General features: G+C 34.9%; 1 protein-coding gene across 2 annotated transcripts in view; it reads left to right on the forward strand.

The window, feature by feature from the left end:
- Positions 1-21,004, forward strand: part of Smp_156960.1 — a gene marked incomplete at both ends in the record, with an annotated part of 88,301 nt that extends 67,297 nt beyond the window's left edge. For both annotated transcript variants that reach the window (XM_018797702.1, XM_018797703.1), the window contains 7 exons: positions 1,052-1,211; positions 2,945-3,016; positions 4,612-4,755; positions 8,882-9,127; positions 11,466-11,579; positions 14,050-14,145; positions 20,927-21,004. In XM_018797702.1, the coding sequence (XP_018652718.1) occupies positions 1,052-1,211; positions 2,945-3,016; positions 4,612-4,755; positions 8,882-9,127; positions 11,466-11,579; positions 14,050-14,145; positions 20,927-21,004 (910 nt within the window). The remainder of the gene's footprint in view (positions 1-1,051; positions 1,212-2,944; positions 3,017-4,611; positions 4,756-8,881; positions 9,128-11,465; positions 11,580-14,049; positions 14,146-20,926) is intronic.
- Between the last annotated feature and the right edge of the window lie 259 nt (positions 21,005-21,263).

Raw genomic sequence — 21,263 nt, forward strand, 5'->3', positions numbered from 1 at the left:
ATTACTTACAAATAATCTTATGAGTAGAGTCCACTGACTTCATTATAACAGTTTTCAGTCAGTCAGCTACAACTTAGGACCAGGCACATGCATCGGTCCAAGTTGCCATACCTCGTTAGCACAACAAGATGAACACCGGATTCATAGAAGTATTTAATTTGGTGGTGGTAGTATATAAAGAAAGGTTGTATATAAGGATAAAGTTTAGAAAGGAAGACAGATATGAAGCTATTTCAATCTCAAGGTTTAAAGGAAGATAAAGAGTGTATACACCTACGCCATTGTGGTCGATTCTAAGACATGCCACCTAGAGTCTCCAACCATTCGTTACGATGATCACAAGGACCCCAACCAAGTAGTCTGCATCTGCCAACATGGCTCAGATTAGAAGTTAGTGACCTCATGCTCTGATGCCACGTTTTGGTTTGGCCGCCCCTGACACTCTTCCAACTATTGCCAATACTAGTCAGCATAGCACGTCATGGTAATCGGTGTTCAGGCATACGCGTCACGTGGCCCAACCATCTTAGTCGATGAAGATTCATGACCTCATCAACTGATTTACCACCATTCCCTAATACCCTGTGTCTAACCTCACTATTACTTACCCGGTGATCCCAGCAGATGCGAGCAATATTTCTAAGGCATCTGTGGTCAAATACTAGTAACTTACGAGTATCTTCTTTTCTTAGTGGCCATGCTTCACAACCGTGAAGTAAAACAGAGCGAACTGCTGTGCAGTATACTCGTCCCTTAATTGATAGACGGATATCCTGTCTTCGTCACAGGTGGCGAAGTTGGTAAAAGTCAAACGAGCTTTTTGAATCCGTGCTGAGATTTCTTCACACACCAACCTATAAGGATGATCAGACTTCCAAGATAAGTGTTGTCGACGCGTTCGACTACTTCACTCCCTATCCTTAGTTCGGGTGTTGACTCAGGCCAGTCCTGGAGTAACAATTTACACATAACAGTTTTAAACCTGGTGAATTATAATGATTTTGTAGATATTTTACAACATACATTTTAATTATGTATATTTTTGTTTTAGAAATATAAATTCATGTTTATGGTATCCATATGAATATACCGCCAGTAGTTTGTTAAATTCATTGAAATACTTTACAATAGCTGATTTAATGGCATTTCAAACTAAATATTTTTATCAAATGGAAATTATTATGTATATTGTTGGTGATGTAACATGTAATGTAAGTAAATCAGTTATACATATATATTCTATTACAATATCAGTAGTGTGGTATGGTCTACTTATATCCATATAAGTAGTATATGGTGATGGTCAAACATAGGATGTATTTTGGCAGGAGATCGATAAGGAATGAACAGGAATGAAGCGTAATCGGTACGAAAATGCATGAATAATGAAATCAAAGAAGATGGACTCATATTTGTAGAAGGAACAGTCATGATTAAGACAATTGATTGTTATTTTGCAAATTAACTGTTTACTGTATGGTTATCAGAATTTAGTGAAATAGTCTGTGATCTGTGCTTACATACATTCGACTGTGCTCACCCGTGTTCTTGTTCACTGCAGTAGTATAACACTTAACTTCCTCTATACAGTCAGCTCTGTGTTTCATGGTATATGTTACCAGTTTAGTGTTTCGTACATTCATTAGTATATTCATTAGTAAGATAAGTCGACCATTTCTTTTAAGCTAAACACTTTGTCAAAAGGTCTATGGAATATAACTGTGAGTTTTCACAATTGATTGATCACTGGGTGGTGGTCAATGTCATGCATGTCAAGTTCGTCTTTGTGCTGATCGAAGCCTATCGATCAAGTTGCAATGTGGCTACTAGTCTGGGTGGCTCGACACTGTGTGCACTATGTTGAGATAGGATGGTGGTTAGAGGTGCTCAACAGGAAACCCTGGACCCGGGTTCGTGCTACTTGGCACTCATCAGCAAGATGTGTCTGTAATCTTGTGGGAGCTGATGCTCCCTGACGGATTCGATCCCTTGTCACTCAGCCTCACAGTCAGAAACGTTACCATGAGTTTACATTTATCTGAAGAAACTGTTGTTCATATTGCTTGAAACTATAATGAAAGCTTCGCAATTATACCATCTAGCTCAGTGAACACAGCGCTAACAGAATTCATTTACTTGTACTAAAGATCTTTCTCTATGAGAGTAACGACTCTTCTTACATAGTTCCAGAATTAAACAGCTTGACATCAGTTTACAATCCATTTTTCTGAATGGTACTTAGTGGTCAATAAAAATATTAAAGGCGTCACTTTATACATCACTTGAAAGGTCATTTCCAATATTCGGGACCATATCACTCATAATATAATGTAAATATAAAACTAGATGTCAAATGAATTTCTTCGGTGAATATAAATGAACAGAAGATATTGCGTCTCAGCCTCCTAACAGCTGCTTTTGTCGAGTAAACGTTTAAATCACATATTCACCACCGATATTGATACCGTGAAGTAACAACATTTTCAAAAGTCAATGTAACTTAGTCTAAAATATATATTCATTACTTCACAAGCATGATAAGCAAAGATGGATAGTGGATAGCAGTGGAATCAAGGACGCGTGTTTCGTCCTATTTGGGACTCCTCAGCTGGATGTACCTGCATCTCTCAGAGTTGATGCTCACTCTGCTACTCAAACCCAGTACCTTTCGCTTCAAACACCATCGCGTTATCTACTCGGCCACTGAGTCCTGATAGCCACCTGCTTGTGCGACGGGGTGAAGTTTAAATTCATTACTGCTTGCGTTACAGAAGACTGTAAAAAATAACCAGGATCAGGAACAAAATACTGAAGTATATCTTTGATGCTAGTGTTAATTTCTTCTTTGAACAAAGCTATTCAAATATCTAAACATATATACTACTTAATAATTGATCCACTACTATAAGTATCATGCTAAAATCGTGATTATACTCTGTTTTAGCTGGCAAAGGATTTATTTACCTATACAATAGGATTTTTCAAGTGTCACCCAAAATCCAAAGAGACTCAACACGTAAGTTGTTTGGTTTATAACAGCCTTTTATAGTTAATAATATATACTACTGAATATTATGTTCAGTGACATAAGTATTTGAAATTCGAGTTAGTTCGTTTCGATCTATTCATAAGTGAGCTTTCACAACCACAAATAATGCCAGGCACAAAGTTCTCAATACATATATGGTTGTAAGCAACTGATAAGAAACTATGAAATACAATGTAGTCATTATTATTCTGCATCAATATTTGTTCTGGCTCTATTCAATTAAGGCTCTATTCAAATAAGGGAACTGATTGGATAAAAACCCTTCAGGTATTTCAGTTTTTAAAGATACCTTGAAAACATGAATTTGGTATCAGATGCTCTAATTTTTTAACTTTTATCATCTATTAATGTTAAAAGACGGTCATTCAATACCTTCGCTAAACTCGGTCTCTCAGAATGATTGATGTACATTAGTCACAATCTATTTGTGAAAGCTTGATAAACAATTCCTGAAGTATTTCCTAATGAGTAAGCTTTGACCTTTTAATACATCATTCATGAAAGAAACTATCTTGAAATTGAATTCAACTGAATAACTACATTGTATCTACGATACAACGATCAGACAATACCATTGACCTCAACAAATAATGACGAAAGTTTTGTCGAAATCAAGAAACGATTTAAGTTAAACCACCATCGGAAATCTAGAGGCAATGCACTACTGTTTTGTCCCAGTATTGAACTATATAATAATATCCACTTATGACCACATTTAGGGTTGAACCCAAGATATTAGGTCTCTCTCACAAACAATGCCAGATTTTTAATTGTTATCTAACTTGGATCAGGTCATGATTTTAATAACATTCAACATCCACAATCCCATACTGACGTTTGAAATATTTATGTAGGTAGTGGTCACTTTGATGAGAACATTGAATCAAACGGATTAAAGTAACACAAAAAGTACAAATACTATAAATATTCCGGATATACCTCCACAATGCAACCTAACTGATCAATACAATGAACTACATCAATATAAGACTGTTAAATGATTGGTGAATAGTTACTGTAACTATTAAATTCAATTAGTATTGTTTGTTGGAATCTTCCAATTGATGTTTAGGACTACAACTAGTCAGTCTCTAATTGGCATATGTGCATACTGTGCGTATTGCCTCGATATAGCCTTAATTTACAAGCATTATAAGCAAAGATGGATAGTGGATAGTAGTGAAAAACAGGATGCGCGATTCGTCCTATTTGGGACTCGTCTGCATCTCAGGGTTGATATTCACTCTGCGACTCGAACCCAGTACCTTTCGCTTCAAACGTTATCATGCTATCCACTCAGCTACTGAGTCCTGATAATCACTTGCTTGTGCAATAAGGTGAAGTTTAAATTCACTTACTATTGTTTGTTTGGATTTTCCCATTGATGTTTAGGACTGCAACTAGTCAGTCTCCAACTGACAAGTCTCAAATAGGACGAAACGCGCGTCAAACTGGATTCCACTGCTATCCACTATACATGTTCGCTTACTGTAACTATCAATGTATAATGTAAAATCATTATTGATATATGTTAATCATTTAATAAAATTTCTACATTATAGATTGATTATATTACACTTCAACCTGGCATTTATTATTATTCTGTACCAAATATATTAAATAATGAAAAGTTTCATCAAATTATTCAATTTGAACGAATTGAACAAACTTCACCTGTAGATGAATTTTATTGTAAAATAATAACAGTAAGTTCCATGAAAATTTATTTATTTATTTAGTTATGTAACACACTTTAATTAATTCGACTTTATTAGAGTATAAGCATAGCGCGGAGAGTCCGCTCTCCCTCTCCGAATCCTCTCAAATGGCCACATTCATACAACCACTGTCTGTAAAGTCTTACTCTCTGCCTTCTTGCGGAGGAAGGTGTTGTTTACAAAATTGTGAGAACGAAAAGCGAACATCCGATGCTTTAGCAAGGTTGGTGAACACCGAAAGTCCACCTAGGGGAGCTGGAAAACCCTGATTCCAAACCAATGATGTACATGGACTCCAGAATCCTGAAAGAACAAATGGCGTATGAACCAATTTTCGGTCACCGACTACCGTGGGGTTGCAACTCCTGACGTTGCTCTATTGCCTTGTTGATCAAGCCTTCAGGTCAAAGGCTTCAGGTGATTTGTGTGGCGCATATGTATTCGGTGCCCCTTCGTACCAAAATTTATGTGTTCAAATAAATAAATAATAAATAAATGTTTGCACTCTTAGGTTACTCGAGATGGGGATATCAAATTATTATTCTCAAGTACAAAATTATTCTATTAGCTTAGTGAACAGAACAAGACTTGGGACAAACGAATGTATTTAAGCACGAATTACAGACTATCTGCCTAAATTCTGTTAACCATACAGTAAATAGGTAATTTGCAAAATAACAAGCAATTGTCTCAATCTTCGTTGTTCCTTCTGTAAATATCAGTCAGTCTTCTTTGATTTCATTGTTCATACATTTTCATACCGATTGCGCTTCATTCCCGTTCGTTCCCTATCGATCTTTTGCCAAAATACACTCATTGTCTGACCATCACCATATACTATTTATATGGATATATGTAACCCACACCACATTAGTTGGTAACGATCGACACCGAATTTCTGAACCTATAGTTTCGTGTTATTAATATAACGGCAGAATAAAAAATTTATCCCTTTGCCATAAAATACTGCTATAATACAACTATAGAGACTGGAACTGAGATTATATTATCATCAGACTGTATATTCAGTCAATAAGCTATAGATTCAGTGCGATCAAGTTATATCAGGTACACAATTCATGACCAAATATAGAGGATCAGAGCAAAGGCTAGACAATAATTTATTCAATATACCTAAAAAATAGTCCACATTCAGTGAGTCCAGGGTTGAAATCGATGATGCAATGGAAAGCACATATTAACCATTAAGGTGAGAGTTTATCAGTGTACTCTCAGTCGCCAACCATATCTTACTTTCAAGGGTTCACGGTTATTTGTGAAGTTCAAAATAGATTTGCTTTAATCTAAGTTAGTACTGATGCTGACAACAATCCAATAATACCCACAACCCCATACTGAGAGTTAACATTAGAACCATAAATTATCTTATTTTCAAAAGTCTATGTACATGAATGCGGGCTTACTAGTTTTAGGTGACTACTCATCAATAGTGTTATGAGTATAACAGTCAAAACTTTCACATAACTCATAAACAATTAACGTTATATAAATCACAGTTATGGAATCCTGTAACTACTTTTCACGAGTCGTCGTCAAGACAGAATGCATTTTGAAGTCATTAATCACAAATAATTTGAAATATCTGTTATCATTCTTATGTATCCTACTCCAATCAAACATCATTATTCTACCTTGTAAAGGGTTCCCTATTATCGTGTACTGGTTAAAGTTAGACTTATACATAATTAGATATCGACACACTGGTCTAGAGCGTAAACGTCTCCCCTCAAGAGCAAAGGTCCGCCGTTCGATTACCACTTGCAGGCATGTAGATGAGCACTTGTGAAAAATCTCTAACTTTGATCGGCTTGTGATTTCAATGATGTGGCGATGTTAATTGTAAAATGAGAGTGTTTTAGGTCAATTTTTTATTATTGTTCTCATAAGAAAAAGAATCTAATATTTGTGATAAAATCCAAACGAGACATAATAATTTACTTTTCTAGTGCCGCTTGCATAAATCTGTTTTCTAACCATCTGATGGAAATGAATTTTTAAAAATACATTTTTACCTACTCAAAAGTAGTATAAAGTTACAACCTATCAAATATAGCGATACTCCTATTGCACAATTCAACTAAGTCCTACGACATTATAGATATCAAAGGGAAACACATACTGTTGCGCGCACTGTTGAGGAGTCCCGTGCTGGGACGACACTGTCGTCCAGAGCTTCCGCGTTTTCCATAGTGGTCTAGCTTCAATTGACTCATGATCTCAACTAATAGAAAAACATTTATCAACGAACTTTTTAGTCGGTAACTATTTAATTTGGAATGAAATTACACTTATCTAAAGCATTACCGACTCTTTACGAATATGCTAAATAAATCACTCAAATAATAAAAGATACTTAGCACTTAGTTGAGTGGTTTATGTTGTTCAGTTTGACGGTTTTCATCGGAAACTAATAACATTTTAAGAAATATTTTTAAAAACTGGTAGAATGAAGTTATTCTGGTCAATTTTAAATAGTGTGTATCAGTAGCATCTACTTCACCATATAGGGTCGAGAGCACAACATTCAGCTTTCCAGCTGACAGAAATTTGTAATGTAAACCAACTAATGGTGGGATAAAAGTTTTAAAGAACCGTCATCAATAGTAATTAACAACTAGTTTTTACATGAGTTTACCGATGTTCAAATAGGATACTGAAACCTTATCGGTTAAACTTTTTAAAATTGGGACAACAGTCCATGATGATGTTGTATTTTGAATACAATAATGTTACATACATCGATCATTATGATCTGATGTAGTTCTCTCATAGTATTGTGTGTTAAGTGAGATCTAAGTGTCAATACTGCGTGGATTCACTGAGAAGGAATAAAAAACTACTTTGAGACTAGTATCTAGTTAATCAAAATGCTTGACTAAACAGTATCCGGAAAACGCAGCAAGGATTTTTCAACATTTAAACATTTAATATCACAAAGAGATTTTGTGGATAGTATAGTAAATTCAATAGTTGAGCTCATGAGTCAATTGAAGCTAGACCATCATAAAAAATTTGGAAGCACTGGACATTTCATGAACACGAATTATTTCCAGTACTTTCATGAAACTCAACTGTAAAATTATTTCTTCTCTGCTTGTCCATTTTTACTTGTTACAGTACACTGCTCATTATTATTCAGTAGAATAGTTTTACTCAATCATTTCTTGGTTTCATAATCTATAACTCCATTCATACTCTGGCGAGACTATAATCTATGGACGACCTTTGAACGAATCTTAAGTGACTTTGAGAAATATTAGTCAATCAGAAGACAGTCAATATAGAGTAAAAATATATCATACAACATCAAAGAATTAGAGTGAGTACACTTCTTTTACATGGTTCAATAACTTGTCAAGGTTAGAAAGAGGTGCATAAGGTAGAGGAACTCATCCATATGGCTCCATAATACTCGGTATCTGGAGCCATGATAAGGTCACAAAACTCCCTCAGCCTCGACAACATAGCTTCAATATTGTATGTATGTACTCCGGTTATGTAAGTTTGTCATTTTTATTACGCATATATCCCTACAACACTCATATGTTTGAACAGCCGAATCTTCAGTAACATCTGCGAATATTGCAGCCAATAATACTGGTGCTTTTATTATACATTTTCCAGCAACTATTACAATTTGCCTTAGTCTCTGTTTGGATCGAGAAAAAAAGGTTCCTATTCTAGCAGACTTCTTCCTCTAACATATATTACATCGAAAGATAACATCATCAGGGTAGTCTGCGCAAGGTCTACAAGTCATTAATTACTCGTAATTACAAATAAAAAACTTCTTAGTAGTCCCATTTATTGTAGCCGCTTAATTGTCACATTTTCTCTAAAATCCTCTGTGAACCGATTGTACATGAGCATCAAGTACTGAAATTGGCGCTGTGACCTTGAAATTCTTTCGAAGCTTCTGATTGGCTCGTCCATAAATGATAGTCTCGTCCACGCTCTTATTCAATCGTTCCATTTCGCTATTCTAACTATGACAGTACCTTCTTCCTCAGATTTACATATATATATGTTTCTTTTATTGAATCTAACCTTCTTGAAATCATCTTTTGTTTTAAATCTTTAATTCATGAACTAGGAATTGTTGAAATCACATGCAAAACAATATTTTCAACATTATGAATCAATGAATGAACCAGTTTTATTAGATTTCTATAAATTAATATCTAATTCATTCAATAGTATAATTGGTACACGTTTATCATTGAATAGTCAACTGAATAAACATGATAAGGTTTATCTTATCAATTGTATACAAACATTTTGGAATGAAATTGCACCAAGGGTTATTGCTTGTATGGATAATAATCATTTTGAACAAATTGTAAGTACTTTTTTTGTATATAAACTATATATAAACTATTGAGAAATTTTGAACCATGAATTCATTTACTTAATTACGTACATACTTATGCCTGGTACTCCCAATGGAGCAGAGGCTGCCGACCAGCATTCTCCAACCCACTCTGTCCTGGGCCTTCACTTCTAGTTCTATCCAATCACTGTTCATTCTTCTCATGTCTGTCTCCATTTTACGACGTAATGTGTTCTTTGGTCTTCCTATTCTCATTTGACACTCAGGATTCCATGTGAGTGCTTGTCTTGTAACGCAGTTGGGTGATTTCCTCATTATGTGTTCTATCCACTTCCAGCGCTTCTTCCTGATTTCTTCCTCCGATGGATGGAATCTGGTTTCTTCTCTTCCACAGTAGGTTGTTGCTGATAGTGTCTGGCCAACGGATCCGAAGTATTTGGCGTAGACAACTGTTAATAAACACCTGTATCTTCTGGATAGTGGCCGTCGTAGCTCTCCAGGCTTCCACCCCATACAGTAGAACTGTTTTGAGATTTGTATTGAAAATTCTTTGTTGTTGGTTGACAATTGTTTTGAGTTCCATATGTTCTTCAGTTGTAAATAGGCTGCTCTTGTTTTACCGATTCTCATCTTCACATCTGCATCAGATTCACCGTGTTCATCAATGATGCTGCTCAGATATGTAATGAGTTTTACATCCTCCAAAGCTTCTCCGTCAAGTGAAATTTGAGTGGTGCATGCTGTATTATATCGGAGAATCTTGATTTTCCCTAATAATTTATTTACTACATAGTTTAGTTATATATACGATTGAAAAATACATATCAGATTTTAGACTCTGAAAGACTTAATTAACCATTGAAATAGATGCACAACATGTTTTAATTATAATTAAAGATAGATGGTGGCTGTTAGTGGAATCCAGGACTGTTAGTCACCAGACATCTTTGTTTATAAAGTTTGTGACTGAAGGTAGTGTCGAGGCAATACACGAAGATGCACATATGCCAATAAGAGACTGATCAATTGCAGTCCCAAAACAAAAACAATCGGAAGTTACAAGGAAACACTACAATGTGAATTTAATATCTTCAATGGTGAAATACAAAAATTTATTAAGATGGGGTAATTATTTAGTACTCAGACTATTGGAAACTTTTTCAAGTTTGGTAATAATTTCGAATCAGAGTCAAGAGGGGGATACTAATCAAAATGTATTAAACATTAACCTTAAAACTTTGTCTGTTACTGAAACCTAAATTAATATAATTCGTGAAGGAATAGTTAAATAGATATAAGGGAGAGTGAAACACAAATATTCTTGATGGAGTTTTGTTCTCTGAGCTGGTTGGTTTGTTCGTGGATCTTTCAACGTCCTTCTGAACGACATCATCACAAATATTCTTAATAGAAATGGAAGTTATAACAAATAAATAACTCCATACACTATAAAATGCTTTCCCGTATGATAGTTTACTTAACTGAATCTCTTGGTGGCAGTATACTACAGATCATCAAGTAAAGTGACTAGACTTAAATTCTATGAACATTGTCACAAGTTGATTGATTTAATTATCTTATGTTGAATAACATCTATCAAACTTAATCAAAATCTCATGAGTAAAATATGTAAGAATTTCTATGCAACTTGTCAAAGACTCTGTCAAAAGAACAATTATATGAAACATTTTGAGATGATGGAGAAGATTTGTAGCTCAGGTGGGTGATTTAGATGTAGGTTTGTTCTTTGAACTGGATAGTTTGTTCGTGGAGCTTTCATCGTCCTTCTGAACGACATCATCAGCACAAACTTCGAGTAGAACAAACCATCCAACTCAGAGAACAAACCTACATCTATATGAAACATTTTTGCGAAAATTCTAAACACTTCATTCATAACTGATTGAATGTAAAGTTGAATCATAAATAAACACCTTTTCAAAATGAAGAACTATGTGTAACAATTGTACTTATAAAGAGGGTAAAAGATACATCAGAAATCACTAGTTAAGTGGATGACGCGACGGCATTCGAAGCCAATGGTACTGAGTTCGAGTCTTAGAGTGAACATTAACTGTGGAATACAGGTATATCCAGCTGGTGAGTCACAAATGGGACGAAACATGTGTCCTGGATTCCACTGCTAGCTACTATCCATCTTTGCTTAGAATGCTTGTGAATTGAGGCTATATCGAGGCAATGCACACAGTATGCATATATGATAATAAGAGATTGATCAATTGGAGTCTCAAACATCAATGGGAAGATTCAAGTTAACAATACCAAGTGAATTTAATTACATTTGAAGCTTTTCCTGATAATGATTCCTCGATTTATTTTTGTTTAGTGCAATACGATAATATCAAATGAAATAGTCAAGAATAATAATCTCGAATTAATATCTCAATTTTATTGGGATAAGATTAAAACAAATTTGTTGGATGGAGGAATAAATAGAAAGGTTAGTTACTTTTGATTGATTCGTTGTAATTAGAATAGTTTTCATTTAAATGGTTACTTAATTCCGTAATAAAACTTGACATAGTCATTCGGTTAGTTGTTCACTGTAGGTATTTCTGAGTTCTTTGAGGCAGGTGATTTAAGTAAGGAGCTTTCATTGTCATTCTGAACATTTTCAATGCCTACTTCATATAGAAGTGAGCTTTCTAGTTATACAACAAATGTTATACTGTATCATTTTGATGGATTTATTCGTGATTGGCTGTATTCATTTGCTTTTGGATTTACGTTGATTATGCTGGTTGGTTTACTACTGGTTTTGTGGTTGAGTGTGTAAAATATGTTTCTTCATTATTATCAGTAAATTACTTGGTTGAAATTTGAGTGTTGATTGCTTAAATGAAACTCTCAGTTCTGTAGCATCATTTAGGGGAGTTGGAAAATCCTGATTCCAAACCAATGATGTATATGGGTTCCAGTATTTTGAAGGAACAAATGGCGTATGAATCAATCGTTGGTCACCGTCTACCATGGGACCGCATCTCCTGACGTTGCTCCACTACCTTGTGGATTAGACCTTTAGGTCAAAGGCCCCGGGTGTAGCCCTCCAAGAAAACCACGTGCTTCGGTCTGGGTACCCTGACAGCATCCCAGCCCTCACACAAATCAATGATAACTGTGTGGCACATATCTATTTGGCGCCTCCTTGTACCAATGTTTATGTGTTTAAATAAATAAATAAGCAGCATCATTCCTTATAAAACTTTAGCGAATTAACTAAACGATTAGAACAATAGATTATGACGTGTAATATTCCTCGATTTTAACAAATCCTTTTCCTCCTCCACTCATATACCAGTCTCCGTTATATGAATCATGTATTTCAAACATACTTAGTTCATGTACAAGTAAATCAGAATTCGTCATACAATAAAATAGGAAATAACAATTCTACAAGATCAAGTTAAAAAGTGGCTGTCCATAAATAGATCCTAGTAGCTGTCATCCATTAATTCTTTGCTAGGATATAACAGTCTGTACATTAATATTATGTTTACTGGACGATGACTGATGGTGTTATTCTTTATCTTGTAATCTATGTGCAGAATAAGCTTTTGGATTTCGGCTTTCTGACATCCTACTATTTGAGGATTGTGAACTTATGAATGTTTCGTATGTTTTCCTCATATGTTTCCTCATATGTTCCTCATATGTTTCATGCTTTTTGAATGTCTATTTTTACTAGCTGAGGAGTTTTGTTGTGTTCTTCCACTCAACAGAGTTACCAAGAGTGTTCTTATTTTTCGACTAACTAGCAATATAGGTAAAAAACATGGATGTTATGGTAAATTTTATTATAAAAACCCGGATAACCTTATTTGTAAATTATGTGCATGTATAATTGTCCTAGATATCGACCCCTGAATAGTGATTATGACAAACTGAATATTTATTCTATTCATAATAGCTACTCCAAACCTGTTTCTTACTTATTTGTAACCTTGACACAGTATTTAATATGTCAGGTTTTGCCAACTGTGATAGTTTCTATATATAACATGGTTATTGAGTAGGAACTTTCGTGTGGATTCTATACATTGCCTAAACTCCTTTAAACCATTCTGTTGATAATAATTTGTTTATTGCTATGTAGAGCTGAAGGTCTCATATGAGAATAGAGGTTCGCTATTGATATTGTGGATGGTTCGGCATTACTTTGGCAAGTTTCGCTGACTGTTCACAAGCAAAATTGGTTTTCTGTTAAACTGATTTCTTTTATACTGGTGGTTGCTTTCCAGTGTTCTCAAGGGCTATTGTCATTGGAACATTGTAAGGCATATCACAACTGCTAACACTAATGAGTTTGACTGTCATGTAAGCGGAATAGGTCAACTTTGTCCTGTTCATGTTGTGCATAATTGAATGATGCGATGACTAATCGGAATAATTATACGTGATGTAAATGTGTATATGAATGGTGTGAATGGTCCACTAGGGTGTTGGGTAACTATGTGGTTGAGCTGTACTATTCAGATTATAGCGTTAAAGCCTATAAGCTGTCTGGCTCTGCTGCGAAACGGGATTGAGCTGTACTGTTTGAGTCATCTTGTGAAAGTTTGGATGGTGTCCAACTCACCTGAAAACCAATGTAAAATTACCCTGGCCCACAAGAGATATATTATATAACTGTGAATGTGTTTAATGTTTAAATTTTTATCTAGTTGAGATCATGAGTCAATTGAAGCTAGACTACCATAGAAAACCTGGAAGCACTGGACGGCAGTTTCGTCCTATCGCCGGACAGTGCGCATCTACGATCCAACCTCACGAGATTTGAACCCAGGACTTATCAATCTCGCGCGCGAGCGCTTAGTTGATTTTATCCCAAAAATATCATATACATTATTTGGTTACGAATATGTAAGTACTAATTACCGTTTCTTTTTCTCTTTTCATCAAATAAATTATAGAATATGTTAAAAAGAGAAATGACCCGTGAGAAATTACTAGAATATTTCTATAAAACCTACTTAAATCCTACAAAGAAAATTACCATATTTGTTGATGTAAGTTGTACTGATAACAGTTTTTTCATGGAAAAAGGTTATATCTGATTGAATTCATTTATTTCCTACAATGAATGCCAAATATAAGGCACATACTGAGCTAAAGTCTCGTTTGATTCCCTATTGGTCAATAAACCAAATCTTTAAAATTAGAAAGGTGAATACGCCCCTTTGACTAGAACTTGTATTACTAAGAGTCAGAATTAGAAACACATATCGGGTAAAATACTTCAGTGATGATATTTTTGACTACGACATTAGGCGGAAGGGGGTTCGAACCACACAGGTAGTATATATGGCATCAATATTGAATGGAAGATTTGCTGGTTAATGCTAATTTCAATGAAAACTTTGATAAGAGCTTAATACAGATTACCACTAATTATTTAAATATATGGAAGGTGAGTAATAAATCAAACAATAATAGTAAAATAATGTATTGAACTAATTAAAAAAAGTAATCATGAAGGAAACGAAATGTGATGTTAAGATGAGACTATGGGATCTCATATACTGAGCGCAAAAGGTTAATGTAAGAATATTGTGTTTGGATGGCAGTTGAATCCAGGATGAACGTTTCGTACCATTCGGAACTCATCCCAGGTTTGATGTTCCGACTGGAACTCAAACCCAATACCACTCGCTCCAAACACCTAAATGTATGATCCACTGAATTACCGAGTTAAGATACTCATTGGTTTATTCAACTGGCATGAAAGTACCAGGAAGAGTTTGTCTTTGATTTAACTTCTAGCTCTATATTGGACACACTAAAGCTTGTAACATGATCCTATACGAAGGCAATCTTCTCCGGATCCCTATATGACGACATAGGCTGTTTAGTTGCAGTAATGAATATCAATGATGAGAGGCTACAGATACTGACTAATCGGGGATAGTTTAAAAATTTGAATCTTTTAATTAAAAATACTAGAATTATAAATAACAGTAATAATCTCTACTACAAATAATGACTACAGAATTTACATCAACTTATAGGAATTGTGTCAGCTATAAATCACATTATGAAATCATTGAATGGTTACCCTGTAAGGAAATGCAAAGTGAATCATGTGATCATTTAGTATGTATGATTATAAAACGTTTTCTTTGAAAATAGATAATATATGTAAGATACTAGTATTTGTCCACAAATACCTTCAAAGTAGTGTTCGCGTATGTTTAGACCACTGAATAACCAATGCTGAAGTTATATCCACGGTACTATGTAAGGTTGACAAATCGGTTGATGAGATAACGAATCTTCACAAACTGATGTGGTTAGAACATGTGATATGCATACCCAACTACCACCTACCTCGACGAGTTACCTTCAATATTAAAGAACTAGGTTAAATGAAAATCAGGGGTGCTAAAACAAGATGTGTGATCTGTTTATGACAACTGGTCGGAACTATGTTGATAGGTTTAAACTACCTAGTTAAATTTTAAGCAATAATAACAATTAGTGATTCAAAAGTTTGGGTGACATGACAGAAAATCAGTAACAATAAAATAAAACAGTTTTATATTTATCTTCTCTAAGATCCTGGGTTTAAAACTTCTCTCATATTTTTCAATCTACTAATGAACTGCGTCTTAAATCAAGCTGTCTGTGCCTGGTACTGATACTGTCACTAGCGCGGTGAACGAGAATATAGATGAGGACAACCAGTTACGCATTTGACACCAGTCACAAAGTTCCTTGATGAGATAGAAAAACTATACTCTGATACTTTATTTGCAAAATGTTCATTCATTGTCTCAGGATTCATTGTTCCTGTATTTCCACACCAATTGCTTTCTGCTTCTATTCTTCTCTTCTCGATCTTCTCAATCTTCTGTTGTCAGATATTCCATTCCTGACTCACGATATATACTACTTATGTCGATATAAGTAGCCCACACCATACTACTAATATATTTATGAATTCGTCTTGATAATCTCTGTTCACAGTGTTAATATAACTTTGAAACTTGAACTAAAGCCAAAATATCACAAGTTTCATGTGGTAAAAGGTTAACTGAATGACTTATAATTTAGTAAGGTGATGTAATTATATATGAAAAAGTGAAGCCTATGACCTTCATCGTATTCTTTGAGTTGCTTTATGGATTTTCAAATCTCTACTAACTTAATACTTTAATTCACTTTGTATTGTTTGTTTGTATCTTATCATTGATGTTTAGGACTGCAATTGGTCAGTCTCTTATTGGCCATATGTGCAAACTGTGCGTATTGCCTCGATATAGCCTTAATTCACAAGCATTATAAGCAAAGGTGGATAGTAAGAGATAATAAGATAATAAGAGACTGACCAGTTGCAGTCCTAAACATCAATCGGAAAGTACAAACAAACAATACTAAGTGAATTTAAGCTTCACGACATTGCTCATGCAAGAGGCTATCAAGACTCAGTAAGTGAGTGGTAGTAACGCAATGACGTTCGCAGTGAAAACTACTGGATACCAGTCCCGGAATGAATATCAACTCTGATATGCATGTTCACACAGCTGGCGAGTCACATATAGGACGAAACGCACGTCCTGCAGTCCACTGCTAACAGCTATCAGTCTTTGCTTAGATGACATTTAATTGTTACTAATAACGCTCAGAGTTCTCTGGTTGATTTTCTCCTTTTCCAATTTAAACAGGATACATAAACTAATGACTTGATTGAATCATTGGATATTACTAAAATGAACAAAACGAATTTCAATCCCAATTTGAATTCTTATTTAAAAGATGAAGATCTTATGAATACACCTATAACATTAAATGATCTAAGAACAAAGCAAATAATCAGAAATATAAAACATATTGAATCATTTCGAATGGAGATTACAAAACAGTATCTAGGCTAAACTTCTTCTACATATTCATGAGCACTGACCAGTTAACGTTTCTTTTTCCATTGTTAAAAGATTCTTTTTGTTTTTCATTTGATGGACAACAGGAACTTACCAATTTTCATCATTCATTATTGACAGTTAAACAAAAATGTTTCCTTTTTTTGTATAACTTTTACGTATAATCTTAAATGAGAACAATAATTAAAGCTCTACAGTTACTTAATTACTTACTTACTTACGCCTGTTACTCTCAATGGAGCACAGGCCGTCGACCAGCATTCTCCTGTAGATGGTGTCATGTCTTGATTGACTATGATCACCACTACAATGAGATTACGCGCACAAACACTCCTTTTACTTTCTCCAACCCTCATCCTCTTTTCATCATCATACTTATTAGGGTCGTATCACTTAAGGTGAATATTTAGATCAGAGAAAGAGAGAGAATTAAAATGAAGTTATATTGAATTTCAGACTTGAGAAAGTTCGAACTAACAAAATGGATAGCGGAACGAGAAGTGACTTTGATACAGTTAAACAACAATGGGTACGGTAAAACAATCACTGGTACAATTGATTATAATAATAATAATTGTTTCCATTACACCAATCGCGTTCTCGTCGAGAAAAGTAGGTCACCACACTCCAAAGCTCTACAGCAGTTTTTTTCGAAATAAAGAGAAATCCAGCTCTTAGCAATAGGCTTATGATAGAGATCATTAGTACATCTAAAAGCGTTTGATTCCTTTAGTCAAATAATGTTGACTAAAAATGATTAGTCATTTAATTTTGTATAGGTAAACGTCCATTCATTCTTCACATATCCTCTATCTATTTGGACAATGAATATTAACGGTATATATAAACCTCAAACTGTTCATTTCTATTATGAACATGTCATAAAACATTAAGACTATAAGAGTAAGTTTGTTATAATGGATAATCAAACTGAGAGTTTTCATTTGAAAGGACAATTTTTATTGGATTTTCAAAGGAAACCACACATAGATTTGCGGCTTTCATTTAAACCTATCAATTATTTGAGCACCTGTCAGCATGACTTTGATAAGTCAGTGAGTAGCAACCAGTGTTATAGTGATGTCGCCTTTTTCAGTGACATAACTCTGTCGCTAAGACTGAGACCAGGCAACTAAGCCAAGTTATTTATGATGTAATATTTGGTGGCTGAAGGTAGTTAATAGGAAGCCTTTGGTTTATCCACAGAGTTAGCTGATGCTCACCCAAAGATCGTTACAGCATTCTTCAAGGAGCTGGTGCTTTCGGTGGAATCTAAATATCCACGTTGATGGATAAACTGTTTCGTTCTATTGAAAACCGAATTGGAAAAATTTAATCTTCTGACATTAGCTAATTGTATAACATGAAGTTGAAAAGAACCGACTATTTTGATTCTTATTAGTTCCAAATATTGTATGCCTATTGATTGGTATATTTTAAAATCATAAAAACAGGGCGAAGCTTCAGTTGTGATGCAGACTTTCTACAATTCATCTTAATGAGCAATTATTCAGACGTGGTAATTAGTATTAGCCATGATGAGATTAGTAGTTATAATTCTGTAGCATTTGTACTAACCAATGATTCCTTCCTACTTGATTGGGTACTTATTACGAATTACAAATATAGTATATCCAGTTGTGCTCATTTGGTTCGACCTGCCTTAAATTGCATTGTTTCGAGAATTCTTCGTTAGTACATTAATTCAAATGCCTCTGACTATTATACAAGGTTTTTCTGTCCCTTTTACAAATTTTGATAGGGAAATGAGATGGAGTTGACTGGAAAAATGTGATGAGTTTGTGAGAAAACATATACATAGGGAAGAGTAATCGAACATTGGAATCAAGGGTTATGGAATATGTGCTTAGATGGCTTCAAAACCAGTTAATATCAAATGTTTCGATCAACATGGAAAGAAAACCATGTTCAACGATAGCATAACACATAATTGAAACGGAACACAAGATTGACAGGCAAAGATCTAGTAGTATCGCTCACTGATGGAGTTTACTGAGCACTTGAAAGTCAAACTGCCATAAAGTGATTAGTAAGTAACCTAGACAATTCGCAAGGTTTTGAAGAAGCAGTCAAATCAAGAGTTTTAAATGTAATTTGAATTCAGACACACTATGTCTGATAACGTCCATCCTTCAAGTAACAAAAGTAATGCCATCGTAATGATGCATGATATAGGACGAATCTTCAATGATATTATGTTATTGCGACGATTTACTAGTTAAGACAATTTTAATGCCTGACTGAAAGAAGTACCAAATCTCCCCATTTTGTGGAAAACTTTGTCTATTTTAAGGAAAGTTTGGGGAAATATCACAAAATCTCCAAAATGTTTCCAAAACCGGGAGATAAGGTGACAGTGGACCTTAATGTAGGTAAGTGCCGAATACATCTAACAGTGAAGCTAGTCGCTGTTATTTGTGACAGATCAGTTTGTAACAGCCATAAACGTACAGCAGATTGTGACAAATGTGAGGTTTTAGAGACACGGCTTGATGTGCGAGTGATTTTTCCCAGTGGCGAACATGACTTAGGAAGTGATATCACATTTATTAATCAGCCTTAATCTATTCATCATCGTGGTAGATGGTCATTAGAAAATCTGCCGATAGATATGTTGAAAGTGTTTCCATCAGAACCGATGTACTTTATATATCTAGCCGTCACAAAAATTTATTTCTTTATGGAAAGACCCAACCATTAAGTGACTAAAGATAATGAATCAATATGATTTTACATCAATCGGTGAAGCCGTAGAGTGTTATGGACAACACAAGACTTGAGACTTCTAAAGGAGATGTCGTTCACTGCATGAAATTTTTAACTGGAAAGCAACCGAATACAGGTTGTTTTTACCGTACTTAGGTCCTGTAGTTCCTCATGATATGTTATCGTTGGCATTTTACGGAAACTCTCAACGTATATCATGATAAATCTGTTTGTCATCACACCCGAAGTTATTATGAATATTACAGTTACCATATGTAATGTTTCCAGAATTTTTAACGCCTTTACACTGACTTGTAGCATTAACTGAAACAGTATGTCATCGTTCTGGACAAGAAAAGGAAGCAAGTGTTGATCACTACTAGCAAATGGCTGCTGAACAAACAATTTGGTCTGTGCGCGACCGATCCTTACGGAATCCGACCTGTTGATCACGAAGCTGGACGTCAATTGAATCTTTCGCCCGGTTCAGTTAACACTATGATGAAAACTTTTCCTGATACTGATAATGGTGTAGTGTCTCTGTAGCTTTCACATTTGCTGAGATCTCCTTTCTTTGATATCTTGATGAGCTGTCCTTTTGTCCAGTACGTCGGCACTTGTTCCTCTTCACAAATCTTCTTGAATTGAATATGAAGCATGTTTGCAGTTACTTCAATGTCAGACTTCAGTGCGCCATCTGGTATATTGTCAGATCCTGCTGTTTTCCCACTCTTGATTTGTCTGGTGATCATCTGATTTCTTCTCGGAACTTGTTGTTGAGAGTTATCTTGAATTCGTTGAGTTTGTTACTAGTTCGAAAGGAAGGCTGTATCGAACCTTTATAATGCTGTTCTCGCAGTTGTCCAATGTTTCTTTAGCCTTAGTCTCATCTTGGACACAACTAGGTGGTGATCTGAAGGTATGTCAGCTCCTCTCCTGGTTCCCATATTTTTCATTGTCCTTCGGAATTCTTTGTTGATACAAATATGATCTATCTGGTTCTCTGTGGTGTGGTCCGGTAGCATCCGTGTAGCTCTATATGTGTGTTTGTGTGGAAATATTGTGCTGACGCCCCAACTGGCAATTACTTATACCTTACTTGGATTGAATATCTCTTTCCATTTCTATAATAGTTTCTGGCTAACATTTACCTACAAATAATTCTTTTCTATCTTATTTTCAGTTAGCTTTACAAGTGCTCACAGACCTAACTGTGTGTTCTGAATTCAGCGAACATGTCTATACCACCATTGATACGTAATCAACGTCTCATTATGGGTTCATATGGTGGATGATTGCTATAAAATAGGGCATACGTTTATCTACTATTGGCGCTTTGGCTGTTTTTATATTACATCTGTTATACATAAGAGTAATATTTCTATTCTTTTTTTGTAGAACTGTCAACGAAAGTGCTAATTCTACGCAATGAACAGAGAAAAAGGGATATCACCATGGCAAATAATATGATGACATATCTTAGTGGTGAAAAATGTATATGTATTTATTCCTAAAATTTT

The sequence above is a fragment of the Schistosoma mansoni genome, chromosome 5 (assembly GCF_000237925.1).
Source record: "Schistosoma mansoni strain Puerto Rico chromosome 5, complete genome".
Lineage (NCBI taxonomy): Eukaryota > Metazoa > Platyhelminthes > Trematoda > Strigeidida > Schistosomatidae > Schistosoma > Schistosoma mansoni.